Genomic DNA, 19,193 nt, shown 5'->3' on the forward strand with positions numbered 1-19,193 from the left:
GCTTCATTCATTAGATTTCCACAGGAGAAGTTTGATCCCTCCCACCTGTGAGCTCCATCACTTGGTCAACAGTCAGCCAGAGGGAGTAAGCCACGCTAGGCCAGGGTGACAGGGCTGGGACCACAGGCCCAGCTCCAGAGTCACACTGGGCTCTACCGTGGGGAGGCTCCTGGTCCACAGCTCCAAAGTGCACAGGGCAGAGCAAACCCAGGCACAATCAAGATGGAGAGTGCCATCAAGGGAGCCAGCTGGGTGACAGGGACAGGTATAGCTGGCCCCGGGTGGTCCTGGTACACAGCTTCAATCAGGTGGTCACATGGGGATTCTGATTCCATGTGAGGGAGTGTGGGAGTTTGGCCATCAGGCCAGGTACCAGGAAGCATGACCTCATGGCCCTGACAGCCTCGCTCTACTGTGGGCTCCAAGTTCTTGCCTACCCCTGTGACCTTCTTCAGGACTTGAGGCCGGGGTTGGTCCAGCCTGGGCTTCCAGCTCCCACCCGAGTCTCCTGGGGCCTGACCCAGGTCCTCAGCAGAGCGGGGAGGTGCAAGGCTTAATTGCCTCAGAAAGGAAGCTTGCTGAGAGCGCTGACACTCTCGGCCCGGCAATCAATCCTCCAGCCTGTACACAGAGCTGGAAGTGCTCTTCCGGCCGTTAGCAAGCCTGTCATTTTCCTCCTCTTCTCTGGGTAAATTAGAAAGGCTCTTTGCTCTCACTTTGCAACTGGACCTCCTTTTTAAAGTGCAGCTGTAAAAGTATTGCAAAGGGCTGGACTTAGAGAGACGCCATGTCAGACGCCCAGTCGGCTAAGGGGCTTCGCTTCCAGCCCTGGTTTTGCTGCCAACCAGACTGTGATCTTTGGCAAGGCCAGCACCTGTCTCTGGGCCTCGGTTTCCTCATCCACGAAATGAAGAGTCTGGCTGAGTGGCCTCTGGGATCCCTTCCAGCTCTTGAGGCCACTGGATTCCCGGTTTGCTTGATTGCTAGGAATGGCTCCATGCAGACAGGAGTTTAGCTTCTTTTCAGTCAGGAACTGTTGCTCTCTCTTTATTTCCCACATACAAGGACCGATCCCTGCAGGTGCAAATACACCATCTTCCGCAGCAGTGTGGGGACAGAGGACGAGCCACATGCCCAGATTTCTGGAACTAAAAGTGCTGGCCACACTCACTGCATACCACCTCCTGCAGGCCCTGAACTAACTGTTCTCCAACAACGATCTCATTTAACACTCCCAACAAAACAACTAGTAAGCCCATTTCACAGACAAGAAAACTGAGACGCAGCAAGATAAAGCAGTGTATCAGGCCAGGTCTGCCCAGCTCCCAAGGCCATGCTCATAGCCACAACTCTCTCAAATCCCCAAATCTGGGGACTTTAGTAGAAAAAGAACATATAGATCAATGGAGCCCCCTCAACAAGAAGATAACGCAGGCAGGACACCTGCAAGGCTGAGCGCACCCGGCAAACGGCAGGCGGCCCCCAGCATTTGCGGGCCGGGAGACCCAGCAGGAAGGGAGCTGTCAGAGGGCATTCCCATGTTCCTGGCTCTCTTGCTTCCCCCATCTCCTCCCCACCTCTGGAGAGGGAGTGCCAGTTATTTCATTTGAAGGGAGTGTTTGGTGCTGTTTAGACACAGCATGAAGTAAATTTTTATGACGCTTGCTGGTGGCTGAGGGGAGCATTCAGTTGCCTCGGCTCTGATGACGCTGCTCTGCCTCCCAGGTTTGCCATATGGAAATCCTCAGAATTTACAATTATAAATGCTAAATGGCATTTTAATTTTTTAGAAGGTGGATATACGAACCACAACATATCAATTGCTTTAAGGGTTGTCTTTCCAAAAAAAATTACTTTAAGTAGCACGCAAAGCTATAGAAATGCACATTACCATATTACCAAAAAAAGGTTTAAAGAGATCATTTCAGGTAGGTTCGTCTTACGGATGTTAACCCTAGAAATAAGTGTTTAATGGCGGTTTTTTCACAGACACTACTCTGCTGTCCCCATCAGTGTGGTTTAGTCACTATCCCTGGTCTTTTTTATCTTTCTCTTGAATACCTCACCGAGTAATTTGTAAATACATTATTTTAAAATCCATCAATGTCATACCTGAAGGCTCCCAGCATCTCAGGAGCTGCAGGCTGGATGTCCGCCCAGCTGAGCAGGCCCTGCCAAATCCCAGGGTCCCAGCCAGCACTTACTGAGCGTCTGCCCCGGTGGCCCTGGAGACAGAGCAGTGGACATGGGGAACAGCAGTCCAGGGCTTCATGAGCAAGGATGCATCGGATTGGGAAAACATCCTCCCGAATTGCAGTGTTGGTGGAACTTACGAACTGGGACCAAGTGCAGGGTAGACGCAGTTGGAAGGGTAGCGAGATGCAGATGACCCTGCCCTTGTCCCAGGCCCAGCCATCCTGCATCTAGCTCCTCATCAGTAAAACAGACGATAATCCCCAACTCACAAGGGTTGGTGACAGCAGAGGCCATTTAGCAGGTCTGTGAGTAAGAACGAGGTTGTCAGACGAGGTTCAAATCTCGCTTCCACCACTGTGTGACTTCATAAAGCAACTTAATCCCTCTGAGCCTCAGTTTACCTCATCTGTAAAACGGCCATGTAATGTCTTCCTCAGGGGACTGTGATGAGGATGCATTTTAAGTACTTGACACCATGCTTGCCATGACAATCATCATCTGGCGAAGATGCCAGTGCCAGGCCGAGCCCAGGAGAGGTGCTCGCTTGGCAGGCACTTCTCTCCCCTCAAACCCTCTCACACATGTACCGCCTGGGACCCACTTCCCTACTCCCAGTTCTCTCTTCGACACTCTCCACCTTTCCATAACAGCACAGGCTTCTTATTTTCTCAAAAAATGTTTGCTGAAATTTTATCAGAAGCCCAGCACGATGCTCGGGTCTCTGGATAGAAGAGAAAAGCCAGCAGTGGCCCTGCCTGCCACACACATGGTATCCATAAGCAAACAATGGGTGCACCAGACAGAACGCTTGAGCTGGCAACAGCAGCCTCGTCCCCAGGCAGCCCGTGATTAATTGCCCAATGAATTGTGCGGGCGTAATTGCGGCCAGGACTGGGCGGCGGCAGACCTCCCTTCTGACCACAGCGGTCAGGAAGGATAAACACACACACTCTGGAGATCCGGCTGAGACATGGGGAGCTGACGAAGCTGCGTGGGGGCAGAGGGTGCAGGATTGTCAGGATCTCATCACCCCAACACTGGGGGTTTCCAGACACCCCCCAACCCAGTGCCCAGCTCTTCAGCTGCTCCTGCGACCCATCCTCGAGGTTCCCATCCGAGGAATGGGATTCCTCAGGGAATGAAAAGCATTCTTCTCCCACTTCCAAGTGCTCCCCCTACCCCGCCCGCCAACACATACACCAACACGAATACCATCACCTTCACCAGGGACTGACGTGGTTGAACCGCTGGTTTCTAAGCCTCTCTTTTCTCTGTCCTATTTTTATAATTGTTCTGTGGTTCTTGCTTATTTCTCAGTCTACAATGTGTTGCAATAACATCTTAATTCCACCCACAGCACAGGAGAGGACTAATGAATTACTGTACCTGTAGCGCTCCGAGGTCGCTGGATGAAAGGAATTCAAATAACCCAGGGAGATCTTTTTGTTAAGTATTTCTTCAACAGGCGGCATAGGAAACATTAGCTAACGCCGGGGAGGGACATAGGAAATGAAGAGAATGAAATTACTGCGCATCATTACTAATTACTTTCTTTGAAGTCCTCAATAATTGTTTTTCCAACAACACAGTTCATGTAGAAAAATTTGCTTTCTGTATTTTATGGACAAAATATAAATTTATCCAAGTCTTCCATTCGTTTTATAAAAATTACAGGATTGGGGGAAATGGAAGATGTGTCATTTGCCTTTCTTCCTTAAATCTGACAGCAGGGAAGTCTGGGCTCACCTGGGATGTTCTTCATAGTGCGGCTGGGGGTCAGGGTTTCTGAGATCAATTCAGCTTTCCCTACCAAATGCTGCCCCAGCTGGTTCCCCAATGGAGCCAGGCTCCTCAGCCAGCCCTGGGCAGGGCAGGGCTGGGCCAGGTGGGCAGCCCCTGGCCCACAGGCTGGTAGGGACTGCATGACTCTTGCTGCTGTAGACCTGGTGTGGCTCTGTCCACCTCAGCTCCCTAAACTGCTGCCCCCATCCTGCCTGCCAAGTTGGTAAGGGCAACCACCCTTTTGAATTCACTCACTCATTCATCCAGTATTTACTGAACCCCGACTACATGCCACGCACTGTTCCGTTGAACAAAACAGATAAAGCCCCGCTTTGGGGGCGTACACATTCCAATAAAGGGAGACACATTAAACAAAGAAGAAAAATATACAGTACGTCAAGTGACGATAAATACCAAGAAGACGCAAAACAATGCACAAGAGGACAGAGAGTGAGGGGGATGGTAGGAATGGACGCTGTTTTACAGAAGTGGTCCAGAAAGGCCTCTCTGAGGAGCTGACGTCTCAGCAGAGATCTGAGGGAAGCGAGGGAGCAAGCAAAATGAATATCAGAAAGAGCAATGCCCAGACAGAGGAAAGAGCGTGGGCAAAGGCCTCGAGTCCAGAGTTTGCTCAGCGTTCCAGGAACAGCAAGGAAGCCAGTACACCTGGAACAGAGTGAGTGAGGGGGAGTGAAGGTGGTAGGAGATGGACCAGAAGGAGCCAGGAGCCACAGCTTATGAACAAGGCTCTGCTTGTAGCTCGGGCAGGATTCTTAACCAGCAGCCCAGCTCACTTAGTCAGCAACTGCGTGTTGAGCACCCTATGCCCCTGGCTGGCCCTCCAGGCCCCTGCTGGGCTGAAGGGAAGAGCGCAAAGAGGTAAGGCTTGCAAGAGGGGGTGGGACTTTCATATCATTCTCTCTCTATTTTTGTTCAGAAGTAATACTTGTATATTTAGAGAATATGAAAAATGTAGAAAAGAATAATGATTCAGATGCAGAAAAGTAAAGATGTCAGGTAGCTGGGATTACCATTGTTTCCTCCAGTTTTCCAACCTTTGTACAATGCTGTTATGTTTATAATACACATATCTTTAAAAAGAAACTCAACCAAAAGTTTTTCTCAAAATAAAATAGAATTGCATCGTATACTTTTTCAACTTATGCACAGACATCGGAACCAAACCTCCCTGAGATGAGACGCCACTAGCTTTTCAAAAAGCACAAACCTTTGAGTCAGTGGAGACTGGACTGATGTTCTGGCTTTGCCACCAGCTGCTGTGGGACCTCAGGCGGGTTACTCACCCTCTCTGAGCCTCAGGTTTCTCATCATAAAATAGGTATCACATCCATGGGATCATTGTGAAGAGCAGAGAGGATGTGTGTAAAACACCTGGCGCGTGGAAAGTACTAAATAAATGGTGGTGAGTCAGAGCTATCATTAAATAGGCAAAGTTGTTCAATCAACAAACACTGAAACTCTATCCTGTGCTAGGGACCTTTCCATTGGTGGCAACACAGCAGTGAACAAGTCAGAAAATAATTTAATTCTTATTTTCTTTTCCCAAACTCCAATTCTCCAAAAAGACAGCAAGTCAATCTAGAAAACACAGAAGCCATGTAACATCCCTCTGAACAAGAGCAAGGTGTCGGAGCCCGCGGCACGTACTGGAGAAGGGGGCAGAATGCAGGTTGCCAGGACACAGGGCTACACTGGCACAACTTTGCAGCAAGCTGCTTGGCTCCTCAAGTGTGTCTGTGCCTTCTCTCTTTGCTGCCTCCTTCCCCGCTGCACAGACACAGCCAGGAAGCCCCCTACTCTGGTTGAAACCTTAGAGAGCATCGCCCAGGTCACCGACAGTGGCCTCCCTCAAAACGCCTTCCTTGAAGGCGGGGGCTCCCTCAGCCCTCAGGATGACCTGATGTTCATGGGCTGTTCACCAGACCACAGGCTCAGACCAAAACAGTCCCGCACAGCAGATTCTGTTCCTGCACGCAAGGCTTAAACGAAAAGTCGTTTTTAATAAAAGCATGGAAATTCACATTCTCCTCTCTGACGGCATCCCTTCCCGACAGAAAACTGATGAAGGTTTAAACAAAAGGGGAGTCCTATCTGCTCAGGAAAGTTAACCGTTTCTGTAGAAACCGAAGACCATGCCAGACAGTCAACTTGGGCTGGACTGATAGTAACTACCTCATGGCAGCCACCAGCAGGCACCTCTGTGGACAGATGGACAGACACAGGGCTGAGCGCATTTATCACTGCACCCCTGCAAGGTAGGTACAGATGACCCCACCGTTCAGACAGAAACCAAGGCCAAGTCAGCATAATGACTCGCCCAGCGGGAAAGAGGCCAGGTAGGTTCAGAACCTACATTTTGAGGCTATTTTTACATCTTCCTCAACCTGGTTTTACTCATTGTTAGAAACAATGGACAAAAGCTTCCAGAAATGTAATCCCTCACTACGCCCAGGATACTTAGCCGGTTTAGAGGGAGGGCCATTTTGTCTAAGGCCTGTTTCTGCTCCCTCCATCCCCTCCCTGTCAGACTCAGAAACAGATGGCGCCCATGGAGCACGACGGCTTCAAACCACAGGGTCGTTCCCTTAGAGAGGGGTCGCTGAAATTTTTTGTAAATTTAAGAGGCCAAATTACTAGGAAAGTGTTTTTTAAATATAAATCTGATCGTGGCACGTTATTCTTAGCAGGTGTTCTCCCAGTTACTATCCTAACGGGGAGGAACTGTCCCCTAACACGGATTCTACCGACAAACCTTTCATAAACGCGCGCTCACTCGACCTGCCAGGCGGGGCCCTGCACGGGCGGGCGGAGCAGTTTCCGGGGAGTGAGACTCCCCACCAGGAGGGACCCCGGGAGCCGCAAGGCTGCCGGCCTCACATTCCCACCAGCCCGTCTCCACCTAAAACTCGGTAGAGTTCTTGGAATTTTCCTTAGGGGTTGCTCGCTGTGAGGAGACTTATCAAGTGGGTCTATTGTGTTGAAGACGCATTTAAAACCAGCCAAACTCTCCGCGTTTGAGATTTTAAGAGACATCGTGGAAAGGAAGAAAGAGCTAGTGGCCCAGAGTTCTGATTCTGGCTCATGGGGTGGTCTGAGGAAGTCTTTTCCTCTCTCTCTCGGCCTCAGTTTCCCCTTCTGTAAACGAGCAGAGTCCAGATGAGCGCTAAGGTGAGACATCGCAGGCTCCCCTGAGGCGTGACAAAGGGATGATGTCCGGGCCCTCCAGCCCCCCTCCGCGGACGCAGTTCTCGCAGAGCGCCTTCTCGGCTTGGAGTCGGACTCCGGCAGGGTAGCTGGGCCGCCGGGCGCGAGCGCAGGCTTCCCCGGCCCGGCCGACACCCCGAGCCGGCCATCCGACGACACCGCCCCGCCTGGGCCGGCCCCCGCGCCGGCCTCTAGGTCCCCCGCCGCGCCCTGCCCGCATCCCTCCCGGCCCGCACGCGGCGATTCCCCGCCCCGCCCCGCCCCGGCGCGTGGAACCCCGCCCTCCCCGGAGTCTCCGGGCCCGCGGGCGGAGGGCGGGGCGGGGCGCGCGGGAGGCGGAGCCCAGCCGGGGAACCCTGCTCCGGGCGAGCGCCGGGCCCCGCAGAGCAGCCCGGCCGTCCGAGGGCCCCCGCGTCGGGGGCGGCGGGAAACCCCAGACGCAGCTGGGCCGGGAGGGATCCCCGCGCCGAGCGAGCCTCCACCGCCGCCGCCTCCGCGCCGCCCCCGCGGGCTGCCAGGTGCCCGGCGCGCCCTCGCTCCGCCCGGCCGCCCGCTCCCGCGGTCCCGCCGTCCGCTCGCCCGCCGGGCTCCCACGCGCCATGCAGCCTCCGCCAGCCCCGCGCGCGTAGGCGCCCGCCGCAGGCCATGCTGCCCCTGCTCGCCGCGCTGCTGGCCGCCGCCTGCCCGCTGCCGCCCGCCCGCGGCGGGGCCGCGGACGCGCCGGGCCTCCTCGGTGCGCCCCCGAACGCCTCCGTCAACGCGTCGTCTGCGGGCGAGCCCGCCGCCCCGCGGCTGCTGACCTCGGCGGCTCCCGGGCCCCCCGAGCGCCCGGGCCCGGAGGAGGCGGCGGCGGCGCCGTGCAACATCAGCGTGCAGCGGCAGATGCTGAGCTCGCTGCTCGTGCGCTGGGGCCGCCCGCGGGGCTTCCAGTGCGATCTGCTGCTCTTCTCCACCAACGCGCACGGCCGCGCCTTCTTCGCCGCCGCCTTCCACCGCGTCGGGCCGCCTCTGCTCATCGAGCACCTGGGGCTGGCGGCGGGCGGCGCGCAGCAAGACCTGCGCCTCTGCGTGGGCTGCGGCTGGGTGCGCGGCCGCCGCCCCGGCCGCCTCCGGCCCGCCGCCGCCGCCGGCGCCACCGCCGGGGCGCCCACCGCGCTGCCCGCCTACCCCGCGGCCGAGCCGCCCGGGCCGCTGTGGCTGCAGGGCGAGCCGCTGCATTTCTGCTGCCTGGACTTCAGCCTGGAGGAGCTGCAGGGCGAGCCGGGCTGGCGGCTGAACCGCAAGCCCATCGAGTCCACGCTGGTGGCCTGCTTCATGACCCTGGTCATCGTCGTGTGGAGCGTGGCCGCCCTCATCTGGCCGGTGCCCATCATCGCCGGCTTCCTACCCAACGGCATGGAGCAGCGCCGGACCACCGCCAGCGCCGCCGCCGCCGCCCCCGCCGCCGTGCCCGCGGGGACCACCGCCGCCGCCGCCGCTGCCGCCGCCGCCGCCGCCGCTGCGGCCGTCACCTCGGGGGCGGCGACCAAGTGACCCGCCCCGCTCCTCGCCGCGTCCGCCCTGTGTCCGCGCTCTCGGGTGCCTTTCCCGCCGGGAGACTCGCCGGTGTGCTTCGTGCCGTAGTGACCGTTAGTTCTTCTTCCGGGGAGGGGGCCGCCGGAGAGGCCCCAGCGTGTCGGAAGAGCAAGGTTTGTGCGCGCTTCTGGGTCCGAAAAGCAGATGAAGCCCTTGCACTGAAGGGTGGGAGCCCAGCCCGGAAGACAGAGGAGGGAAATGGGGCCCTTTCCCCTCGATCGCACCCCCCTGCCCTCCTCCCTCCCCGCACCCACGTGCCCTATATTCATGGCAGAAAATGACCAAATCCTGTGTATTTGTTTTATATATTTAATAACTGTTTTAAACGAAAGTTTTAGTAAAAAAACAAAATCAAATTGCTATTGCTATAGTAAGAGAAGCTCTTTGTATCCGAACATAGCATTAGAAGTTTGTTGTTTTTTTAATTTATTTAAAAGGGGGGGCATGGGTTGGATTTCACACCGATATATTGTTACCGCTGACAATGAACTTTATGAACCTTTTCCAAGTCGATCTATCCAGTGACGTGGCCTGGTGGGCATTTCTTCTTGTATTTCTGTGGTTTTTTGGCTTTTAATACAGACGTTTTCCTCCAGAGCTGCGTATGTAGCTTTTTCTTTATTTGGTTTAGGGAAAAGCAATCCAAGAATTGCAATATGTTCCCCTGAGACATGAGGGAGGGAACCTCCAAAAAGTTAAAGGAGGGCCGATTCTGCCCCCCGGACTGTCGGAGAGCTGGAGAGCAAACTGTATTACTTCCCTAATGGCGACTGTTCGCCTCTCACCACACTGCCCCCCAACACCCACCCAGCCCACCCCTCAGGCGCACTGCCTCTTGTCGTGGTGGTATACAGGGGCTTATGTGATTTGCCTTTTACCCACTGCCCCAAGCTCTGCAAAACACCAGGACAATGCCAACAGGGTCAAATCAGTATTTCCTCTGAGCTGGGTGTCTTTCATGGAAGTGACTCATTTTAAAAGGCACGCAGGTTTCTTTATCGTGTGTGTAAACCTTAGCATATGAGCACATTTCAAAAGCTGGCTTTAACATCTGAGATATTATTTTGGCATTAGGACTTTTTTAAAGATAAACTCTGGAGAACTAGACCGTTCACAACCTCAAGGCTTTCCTGTCTCCTGGTTTCTGGGCAGTTGTTTCAGATTCTTCCTGGTTTTTAGGAGAAGAGTAAATGAAAAGTCCTTAAAATGACTTGATATAAAGACCATTTTAAAAGCTTTTAAAAAAGACTTTAAAGGCCACTTTCTCCTGCTCCCATCTCCTCCTCACTTTTGAGTGAATACTTAATATTGATCTAAAACTATAGTTCTCAAAGTGGGGGCCCTAGGCCAGCACCATCAGCCTCCCCTGGGAACTTGTGAGAGACGCAAAACTGGGGCCCTACCCAGGACTTACTGGACTGGAAACTCTGGGGGCCCAGCAAGCTGTGTTTGAACAAGCCCCCTAAGGGATTCTGATGTGTTCCCGGTTTGAGAACTGTGTGCTGATGGAAGGGAACCTTCAAAATACAGAGCCTCCTTTTATCTTGAGATGTCTCTAGTATATCAAAGAAATGGGACCCTTTTTTCACCAAATCTGTCTGAAGGAGAGGCGGGGTCCCTGCCCTGCAGCTCCGGCTGCCCTTCTGGCTCTTTGGGGTCCAGGGCTATCTCTGGCAGAGGCCAGCCTCTGAGAGAGGAGGGGGCGAGGGTGGTGGTCTTCCTCTGTCTCCTTGTGCAGACGCTGAAGAAGTTCACTGTAACACAAATCTGCTAGCCTTGCAAGTCACTGTAAATCTTATGCCCCAAAGCAACGTGGGTTGTGAACTGCCCTCTTTTCCAATGCCGTGGTAACTAGCAGGAGAAAATCAATAACCACCAACCTTGGTCAATTTTAATATAATCATGGCATTTGTAATTCTGAAAGTCACATCAAGTATTCCTAATACAACACACACACACACACACACTCGCAATCACCCTCCCTGCTTTTTTCTAAGAGGGAAACTGAGGGTCAGAGAGGTTCAGCATTTTTTCTGCAATCACACAGCTGCACGAGGAGGCAGAGCTGAGACTAAACCTTGGTCTTCTTCTGCCTCCCTGACTGGTATTTTTTCACCGTCAGAAATTTCCTTTCCAAGGAGAATTAGGAACTAGCCTCTCAAGGTCTGCTCCTCTGTTGACCCACCACCGTCACTGTCAGATTCTGTGCAGCCATGAACCCAAAGGAGCCAGAGAACATTAATTTTAAATGAGATACTCAGGCACTTAATAAAATGTATATGTGTGTGTATGTGTATATATAATATAATATATACAGGCTATATATACACATACCTACACAGGATGGGCCCTAATGAATGCTTATTTAGGGTGGGTCTGAAATATCAATATCTGCAACAGTAGATCTTCCTGAAGGGAGATTTTCAGACTTGCCAGTGGAACCCGCGCGTGTGTGTGTGTGTGTGTGTGTGTCTGTGTTTCATATATATACATATAACCCGTGGACTGGTTAGTTCTCCTTACGCTGGCATTGGCTGCTTTCCGAGAGCCAGAGCTCCAAGCAGGGGACCACAAAGTGAGGATGGAGCCTGTGTGCTTCTGGTCTCTTAGGTTGGGATCATCCAACATAAAGGACGTCAGGTCCTGGTGGGCTCAGGCGTGGGGTCTGTGTCCTCTAGTCAGGTTGATCTGTGTCATCTCAGTAGGGAAACACTTCCAAGTTGCATTTTACTAAAGGTCAGGCAGCAATTCTTTCATAGAAAGGGAGTGTGCCACTGTAGCCTGTGCATGCGCATGTGTGGAATCCCCAGGTTCCAGCCCTCTCTGAAGGCCTCTTGGGAACAGCTTGAGTTGCTAGTGACATAGCTCAGCCCTCAGTATGAATCATCATTCTCAGCTATTCTTGCTTCTCCTGAGAGAGAGTTTTCCCCGAGGAGCATGTGTACCCACCCTTCAAAATCCAGCCACTGCCCTGGGCTGCCCTGCTGGGTTGTCTACATTCATCATGAGAGCAGCCCTGGCCCCAGTCTGAACACCTGTCTCCCCTAGGGCTTGCCTCAGCGAAGAGAGCCACTCCGCCCAAAGCCACACGCTCTTCCTGGGGCACCACATCCAGTGCCGGATCAACAGGGGGCATGAAGACCCGAGCCTCTCGGGACGGCTCTGAAGGGTCCTCCCACCTTCAGGACTCCTCCCAGGACTGGCTCAGCCTTCACTGAGAAACCATGGAGGTTTGACTTCTCCCTCTGCCACTCCTGCCTCCTCCCATCCTTTCCCTCCCACAGGTGTTGGTCCAAAAGCACTGCCTAATAAACCTGCACACTGATCTCTAGCATACAGCCTGCTTCTCCAGGAACCCAGCCTGTGATGGGCAGTTTACCTAACAAGATGCAGGCTTGCTCTAGCCACATGGTCCTTAGGCACATAGGAGCAGATCACATAAATGATTATCATTTGTATTCTTTTTATACAGAGCACACATTCTATTTTTGTCTCTTCTATTTGGATTGCTCTGTAATATCCACCATCAGTGGTGATAGGGGAAATGTCCCCAATTCCAATTCTTGTTTAATCGTTGCACCTCATAGACGTACATGTCGAAAGAAGAAGGCCTCTTTCTTTCCATCTCAAATCATGGTGTCAGTCAGGATACACTGGGCTATGCTGCAATAATAAGCAACCCCAACATCTCAGTGCCTTAACGCAAGAAAGATTTATTCCTTACTCATGCTACATGTCCAAAGTTGGCAGGGGTTGTGCCCTTTGGAATGGCTCAGGGATCCAGGTTGGATGTGACCCAGACTCGACAATGTGGCCACCATCATCTAGTGAGGAGAAAGGGAACTCTGGAGGGTCCCCCACGGCAATTCAGTGCTCCAGCCAAGAAGTCACATCCTGTCTGCTCATTGCTTAGAATGAGTCATGTGGCTCCACCCAATGACAAAGGAGCCAAAGAGGTCATGTTTCCAGGTCTTGAGAAGAGAGGAGAACCTGATATCAGGAGCAGGATTGGTGAAAACAACCCCCAACCCCACTGTACCTGTGTGATCTACATGTCAGCCAGAAGATTTCCGGGACTTTGGTGAGTAGACAAAGGATTCATCCTAGGAGCCGTCTCCAGACTCTCCTCCTGTGACACCCACCTCACCTGCCCGCACTGGAAGCTAGGTTGCTGCTCCTGGGGATTTCAAAAGTGATGAGGTCATCAGCCTGGTGGCTGTTCCAATGTTTGGCTAAATTGGGTCTCAAAAGAACTCAATCTGGCAAAAATACACTCTGGATCCCTGTGATGTAGGAGTCATCTAGAGAGAAGGATGCGAGGAAAGTTAGAATTAAAATGGGGAGAAAGAAATGGAGAGGTCAGAACAGACATCCCATCTCTCCTGGCCTAGTGCCTTGCCCACCGTATAGAAATGACTAGTTCATTGACATTAGGGGCAAGAAGAGGGCTGGTCTTCACTATTCCAATTCTCTCCTTTCACTGGGGAAAAAAATCATCTATCTCTCAGCTAGCTTTAGAGGTTTAGGACTATAAGGATTGGGAGAGTTAAGAACAACGTGAAGACATTCAGTGCATGGCTGAGTTGCTTGTGACATAGCTACATGGTTTCCCTCAGAACACTGGGAGGGACAATCACTAAGGAGAGAATGGGGAGGACAGAAACCAATGGCCCAGGTTGCTGTGAGCTGGCTGCTGTGGTGCACACCTCACCCAGGGTGCGCGACGGTGCCTGTTCTGGGCATCCACCTCCCAGGTCCCGTCTGGTCTCTTGCTGGTAGACCTTCTGCTGTCCCCACCCCCAGCCTAGGACTGTCCTCTTTAGACAGTGCCTTTGCCTTCCCAGCTCTGCCACACCTCTCCTGGGGCGTCTCTCCCAGTGTACTACTTGGTCCTTCTGGGCTGGGAGTGCCAAACCATTTTGCCACGTGGAGGACTGCTTGGGGAACAAATGAAAACCACCCTCACTGGGGGCAGGCGTCTACGAGGTATCACCTCTCCCCTCTTCCCTGCTGGGTCTCCCGCGTTAGGGCAAACCTGCTCCGCGCAGTCTGCTCACACCAGGTGCCGGCAGACCCCGAGGTCACCCAGATCCTCCATCTGCTCCAGGTCTTACCCCGGGGACAAGCATTCCTACTGGCCTCCAGCTCTCAGAACTTTTCAAGCACCCCCTCTTCTCTGGGCCTACAACCTCCCATCGGCTCTGAGTAACTTTGTAAACTTACACGATTTTTCCTCGTGACTCTCCTGGCAGCTCTGTCACTGTCAGCTGCTGCTGTTTTCTCCAAGGCCGGGGTCTCACAGACAGCAGGCCCGGACGGCTCACAGACATCTTCTTCTCCGCTATCAGCCTTCTGAAGAAGCTGCCGCCTTCTCTCATCCCTCACTTCCAGCTGTCAAGACCGCGCAGTCCTCAGCGCAGCCTTGGCATCCTCCACACCAGTGCTGACACTTGGTGATTTCTGCCGCACCCCAGGACAGGCCAGGGTCCAAAGGGAGTGTTCTGAGGAGGATGGCGATGTACCATGGTCCTCGGAGGACTGGTGGCGTGGCTGCTGCCCACTCAGGACAATTAAGGGCCTCTCTCCTCGCCTCACCCTCAGCATTTTCCTGGTGCTCTTAATGCCTGAGTATTCCCAGAACTGTCTCCTAAAGTACCAGGATGAGCTTCTGTGCCACTAAGGACCCATTAGTTTTGTGCTTTCATAGGGGCAGTGATGAAAAATCAAAATAATTAGCATCATGATAACACCCTAAGGTCTCATTGTGACTCTGAGTAACAAATTGTCTCCTGGAAAGCATTTTTGGCACTCGAGGAAAGAGCCTACCTTCAGGGTGCCCCCCAGGACCTGCTTTGCTCTGTGACCAGCAAGGAGTCCTTGCTGCACTCCTGAGAAGTTCTATCAGATTTTCTGAGGGTCACTGTGCATGGGAGGGGGCCTGGAGAGATTGCGGACCACCTACCTCTCCATCTCTCCACAGGTGTGACCCCTGGACTGCAGATTTAAACCTGTTCAGAACCTCAAAGGGCCCATCAGCCCCGTCCTGGTGGCTGTGCCGCTTTTTCTCTGAAACACCGCTGTTTCCCAGCAGCCAGCGACAACATGATCGCTCTATTCCAGCCTACCTCCTTGTACGCTAGCCACTCTGGAGTTAAATCATGATTCACACTGTGTAGTAAACTAGAATTGTGATTTTATCATTCTAGTATCTTGGAATCTTATCTGAGAATATTTTATGATCATAGGAGTGTCCTGGCTCAGGTTAAATTCCATATTCTTTGGTTCTCCCAGTAAGAAAGATGCTCTTTTCTTACCTTAGGCTTTAACATTATACCCTTCCTCACCTCTTGTGTTTCTAGATAATTCTGCAGCTGCTAGAGGAGGACTACACTGGCCATAATAATAATAAATATCCTCCTCCTCATCATCATCATCATAAATACTATTATTATTAATTGTTATTTTGAACTGGAGAGGGGAGGAGAAGTAGAAGGAGAAACAATAACTAAGAGGAGAGAAGAAAAAGAGAATTAAGAACACCAGCTTCAAAAACAGAAAAATTATCCCTACCTCATCCCACCCCCACCCCCACATACACTTGCAAAGGCACAAAGGGCGGAGAAATGGAGAGGATGACCTGGAGCCACAGCCCAGGGCAGGTGAACAATGCAGAGTAGGAAGGGCATCTGGGGGCCCTACAATGGGGTGGCTACCAGCAGGAGAACATGGGGACAACAGCTGGCAGTAGGTTCTGTGGCTTCCCTCCTGGAAGGGCTCTCCCTGAGGGGACAGCTCCAGCAACTCTCCTCTGCCCAAAATGGTTTTCTCCTTCAGTCCTGGGAGGCTCGAGTCCCCGAGGTCCGAAATGTCTCACCCCCCCGGGGAGGCACATCCCACGGTGCCAACTCCAGACTGTCACCGTGTCCCTGACTGGGCAGCCACGGTGGTTAACACGGCTCAGAAAGGACACTTTGCTAAGAGCATCATCCTTGAACTCTTGCTTGAACACAGATAATGTATATTCATTGTAGAAGTGCTAGAAATGTTGATAAATAAAAAAGAAGGAAAAGAGAACTTGTCTTTCTAACACCCAAAAATAAGCCCTGCACGCATTGTGGTGCGTGTACTCCCAGTCTGTTTTTACCCATGTATGTGCATCCATGAGTAATTATTTATGTTAAAAATGGGATTGTGCTGTACTTAACCGTTTTCAAAACTTTTCTTTGTTACACATGCTACGTCATTGAAAAAATAAGAAAATGCCCTTCATAAGATCAATGAATCGATATCAGCGACAGTCCCAGACCCCCAGTGACCGTGGCTAATATTTATCGACAAATGTTCACGCCTATGTTATACATGTGTTAACCCCAGCAGGCACCTCTTCTCAGCGCCCTGCCTGCCCCACCCTCGGGTCCCCTCCCTCTGCAGAGGGTAGTAGAGGGCTTCTCAGGGCAGGAGGTGTTAAAGGCTGTCTTCCTGATGTGCGGGTCCAACATCAGCAGCGCAGGATGTTGACACTTGTCGGAGGGCCAAAGGCTTGACGGAGATGGGGCGGTGGGGAGGTTGTCTATCTTTCCCATCCCAAGTTTATCATCTCCAGACACATATCGAAGCCAGACCCAACTTACCACCCCTCCTGGAGACATGTCTCCGCTCTTGTGTCTGAGATTTCTGATGAGGCTGATAAGGAACGGAACAGAACTTCAGAGGAAGAACAATGCACTTCACCTCCTCGACTCATAACCATGGAGCTGCCTTGTATTGTCTGGGCTTATTTGATGTCTTCGGTGTGAAAATGAAGTCTGAGATTCAATAAGCAGGAAAGATATTGCTCCTGTATAATGCTGCCCAAAAAGCTGTCACAATGCCACATGACGGAGTAATGGCTGCATTCAGATGTCCCTGCTGCTGGGGGCAGGGGCTGAAGACAGAACACCCAGAGAGAGGAAGGAGATGGGTCCAGAGTTGGAGGAACCAGCCAAGGACAGGAGCCATCAATGGGCCAAAGGTACTGAGCACCACTCACCATCAATGGGCTGTGTCGAGGTCTTCTGTGATGGATCTCGTCTAGGATTGGGTTCCCTAGAGGCGGAGGCTGAGATAGAGAGACTTTCACAGGTGATTTATGGAGGGGTGCTCTCAGGAGGAGGGGGCCGAGGGAAGCAGAATGTGTCTCAGCTGGAGTCAGCTTCGGCCTGACCCCACAGGAGCTCTGGAGCAGGAACTGCACCATAGAGTTGCCCCACCTGGAGGCAAAGGGCTCTCATTTCATTTTATACTCTCATTTCAGTCAGTTTGGCCAAAGTCTGGATGCCGGGGGCCGTGTAGCCTCCTGGCAGCTCCCATTTAGCTGGGCCTGGTTCTCCAGAGAAGGAGGCAGCTGAGAGATGCTAGCTGCCCACGTTCACAGCACCTGGGGATGGGTGTGCAGGCCCCCAGGATAGCGGGAGACCCCACGTTGCTCTGGGGTCCTGTTCCCAGCAATGGATGGCAGGGTGCGTAGTGCCCAGACAGCATGAAGCTCAGTGTGCCACTTGAGCTTTAAACTCCCCATCCAGCTGGCGTGCTGATATCTAGGCCTTTGCCAGTCTCAGGTGAGGTCTGGCCAGCTGGCCTTGCCTCTGGGGGTCCTGCACATGTGCCAACTGAGGTACAGCTGGCTCTGTCATGCTGGCCCTCCCTGATGAAGTCAGAAGCCCCTGCTATTTGCCTCTGTGTTGAAAGTCCTGGCTCCCCAATACTTGCATTATAAGGGCAGTGCCACAGTATTAGCATTAGCATTAACATTAGTATTGTATTAGTATTGGATACAGTATTAGTATCGCTAAGGCTGCCAGCAGACTGGTAATAACATGGGACAGGGCACCGGGGCACCTGCTTACGGTACCTGCTTTACCATTAATGAGCTGTTTGGCCATGGGCAAAGCGCTCCTCCTCGGAGCCTCAGTTTCCTCGTCGACAGAACAAGATTGTTGGGCCAGGCGAGGCCTCAGTCCCTCCAGGCCTGCAGTCCCACGTTCTGGCCTCCCCTCCCCATCTTCCAGGCGAGTCAGACCACACCAGCTACAAAGAATCACCCCTCAAGTGTCACTTCACCAGGCAGACTGAAACAGAGGCCAAGGCCACTCACTTTTCTGGGTGCCTTGAACGGGAAAAACATGGAACAAATAAGAAAAGAGGATTTTTAAGATAGCAGAATGATTTTTGCCACTAGATTGTCTAAATTGGCTATTTGTGTGGGTCTCATAATTTACAGAATTATGATTTCTGCATTCTTCTATTCAAATGACCAGAGCCACGGAATAAAGATTTTTCAAGCCAAGGAAGCTAATGAGAAATGAGAAATTTTTAACATTTAAAAAGTGACGTCTTTAACTTTGTCAGTTAACACTGGGTGTCATGCTCTAAGGCAGGGTCCACACAGGTAAGGAAGAGAGAAATTAGCATGGGCTGTGTGCCTGCTCATGCCAGCAGCTTGACCTTCCAAATCCTCAAGGAATCTTGTAGGGTAGGTAATATTCTCCACATCTTAATGACTTTTGAACAGACTCAGGCTCTGGGAGGCTGAATATCTTACCCAAGTTCATAGCTCAGGCACGAGAGAGTGGTCACAGAGCCCTGTCTCTCCTGTGCATCCGTGCCGCCACTAAGGTTTACCCAGTTTGGTAATTCCACTGAAAGTTACTTTAAAACAAACAAACGGGGCTGGCCCCGTGGCCGAGTGGTTAAGTTCGCGCACTCCGCTGCAGGCAGCCCAGTGTTTCGTTGGTTCAAATCCTGGGCACGGACATGGCACTGCTCATCAGACCATGCTGAGGCGGCGTCCCACATGCCACAACTAGAAGAACCCACAACGAAGAATATACAACTATGTACCGGGGGGCTTTGGGGAGAAAAAGGAAATAATAAAATCTTTAAAAAAAAAAAACCAAACAGACAAACAAACATGAATTCATCCAACATCGGAATCCATTTGTTTTCTTTCTTCTCTTTTTTTTTCTTGTGTAAACCAGATTTAGAAGATTTAGATCTAATTATGCATATTTTAGCTTACGGTAACCAGAAGTATATTTTAAGCACATTTTTCCAAAATAAAAATTAAATGGTCAGTCAAATAAATTGCCTCATTTTTTAATCAGAATCTTTGGTGCCAGACTTAAAGTATGTGTCCCACGGAACAAGGTTGTTCTTACCTGTGCCATATAAGACTCGGAGCTTAGGTGCTAGAGATTCAGGGAGTCCTGGCTGCCTAGCACCTGAGACATGGGAACAGCGAGGTCATGCCCATCCTTCTCCCCTGGGGGAGAAGCCATCAATGCCATGGGAAGTTGAATGTGGGGGCAGCAGCCACACTCCATTGGGGAAGGAGAGACAGTTCGCCCTAGAGATTGCTCCCGGGCAATCCTGCAGAG

General features: G+C 52.2%; 1 protein-coding gene and 1 long non-coding RNA gene across 3 annotated transcripts; one reads left to right on the forward strand and one right to left on the reverse strand.

Moving 5' to 3' along the window:
- Positions 1-7,700: 7,700 nt before the first annotated feature.
- TMEM158 (transmembrane protein 158) lies at positions 7,701-15,376 on the forward strand. Of its 2 annotated transcripts, none has more exons than XM_070577161.1 (4): positions 7,701-8,891; positions 11,827-12,008; positions 12,748-12,859; positions 13,886-15,376. In XM_070577161.1, exon 1 carries the CDS (start codon positions 7,849-7,851, stop codon positions 8,734-8,736), a length of 888 nt encoding a protein of 295 aa, XP_070433262.1. In that variant the 5' UTR covers positions 7,701-7,848; the 3' UTR covers positions 8,737-8,891; positions 11,827-12,008; positions 12,748-12,859; positions 13,886-15,376. The 2 variants fall into 2 exon arrangements, with proteins under 2 accessions (XP_070433262.1, XP_070433261.1); XM_070577160.1 differs by having other exon boundaries at positions 14,031-15,376.
- LOC139076160 (uncharacterized) lies at positions 12,472-14,139 on the reverse strand. Its single transcript, XR_011527478.1, has 2 exons — positions 14,002-14,139; positions 12,472-13,079 (listed from the first exon to the last, which is right to left on the reverse strand). It is a non-coding gene; the product is annotated as an uncharacterized lncRNA (long non-coding RNA).
- Positions 15,377-19,193: the final 3,817 nt, after the last annotated feature.

This window comes from Equus przewalskii, chromosome 15 (genome assembly GCF_037783145.1).
Source record: "Equus przewalskii isolate Varuska chromosome 15, EquPr2, whole genome shotgun sequence".
NCBI lineage: Eukaryota > Metazoa > Chordata > Mammalia > Perissodactyla > Equidae > Equus > Equus przewalskii.

Bases quoted from the DNA above. Each gene is read 5' to 3' on its own strand.
- TMEM158 (XM_070577161.1), top strand. From the start codon at position 7,849: ATGCTGCCCCTGCTCGCCGCGCTGCTGGCCGCCGCCTGCCCGCTGCCG.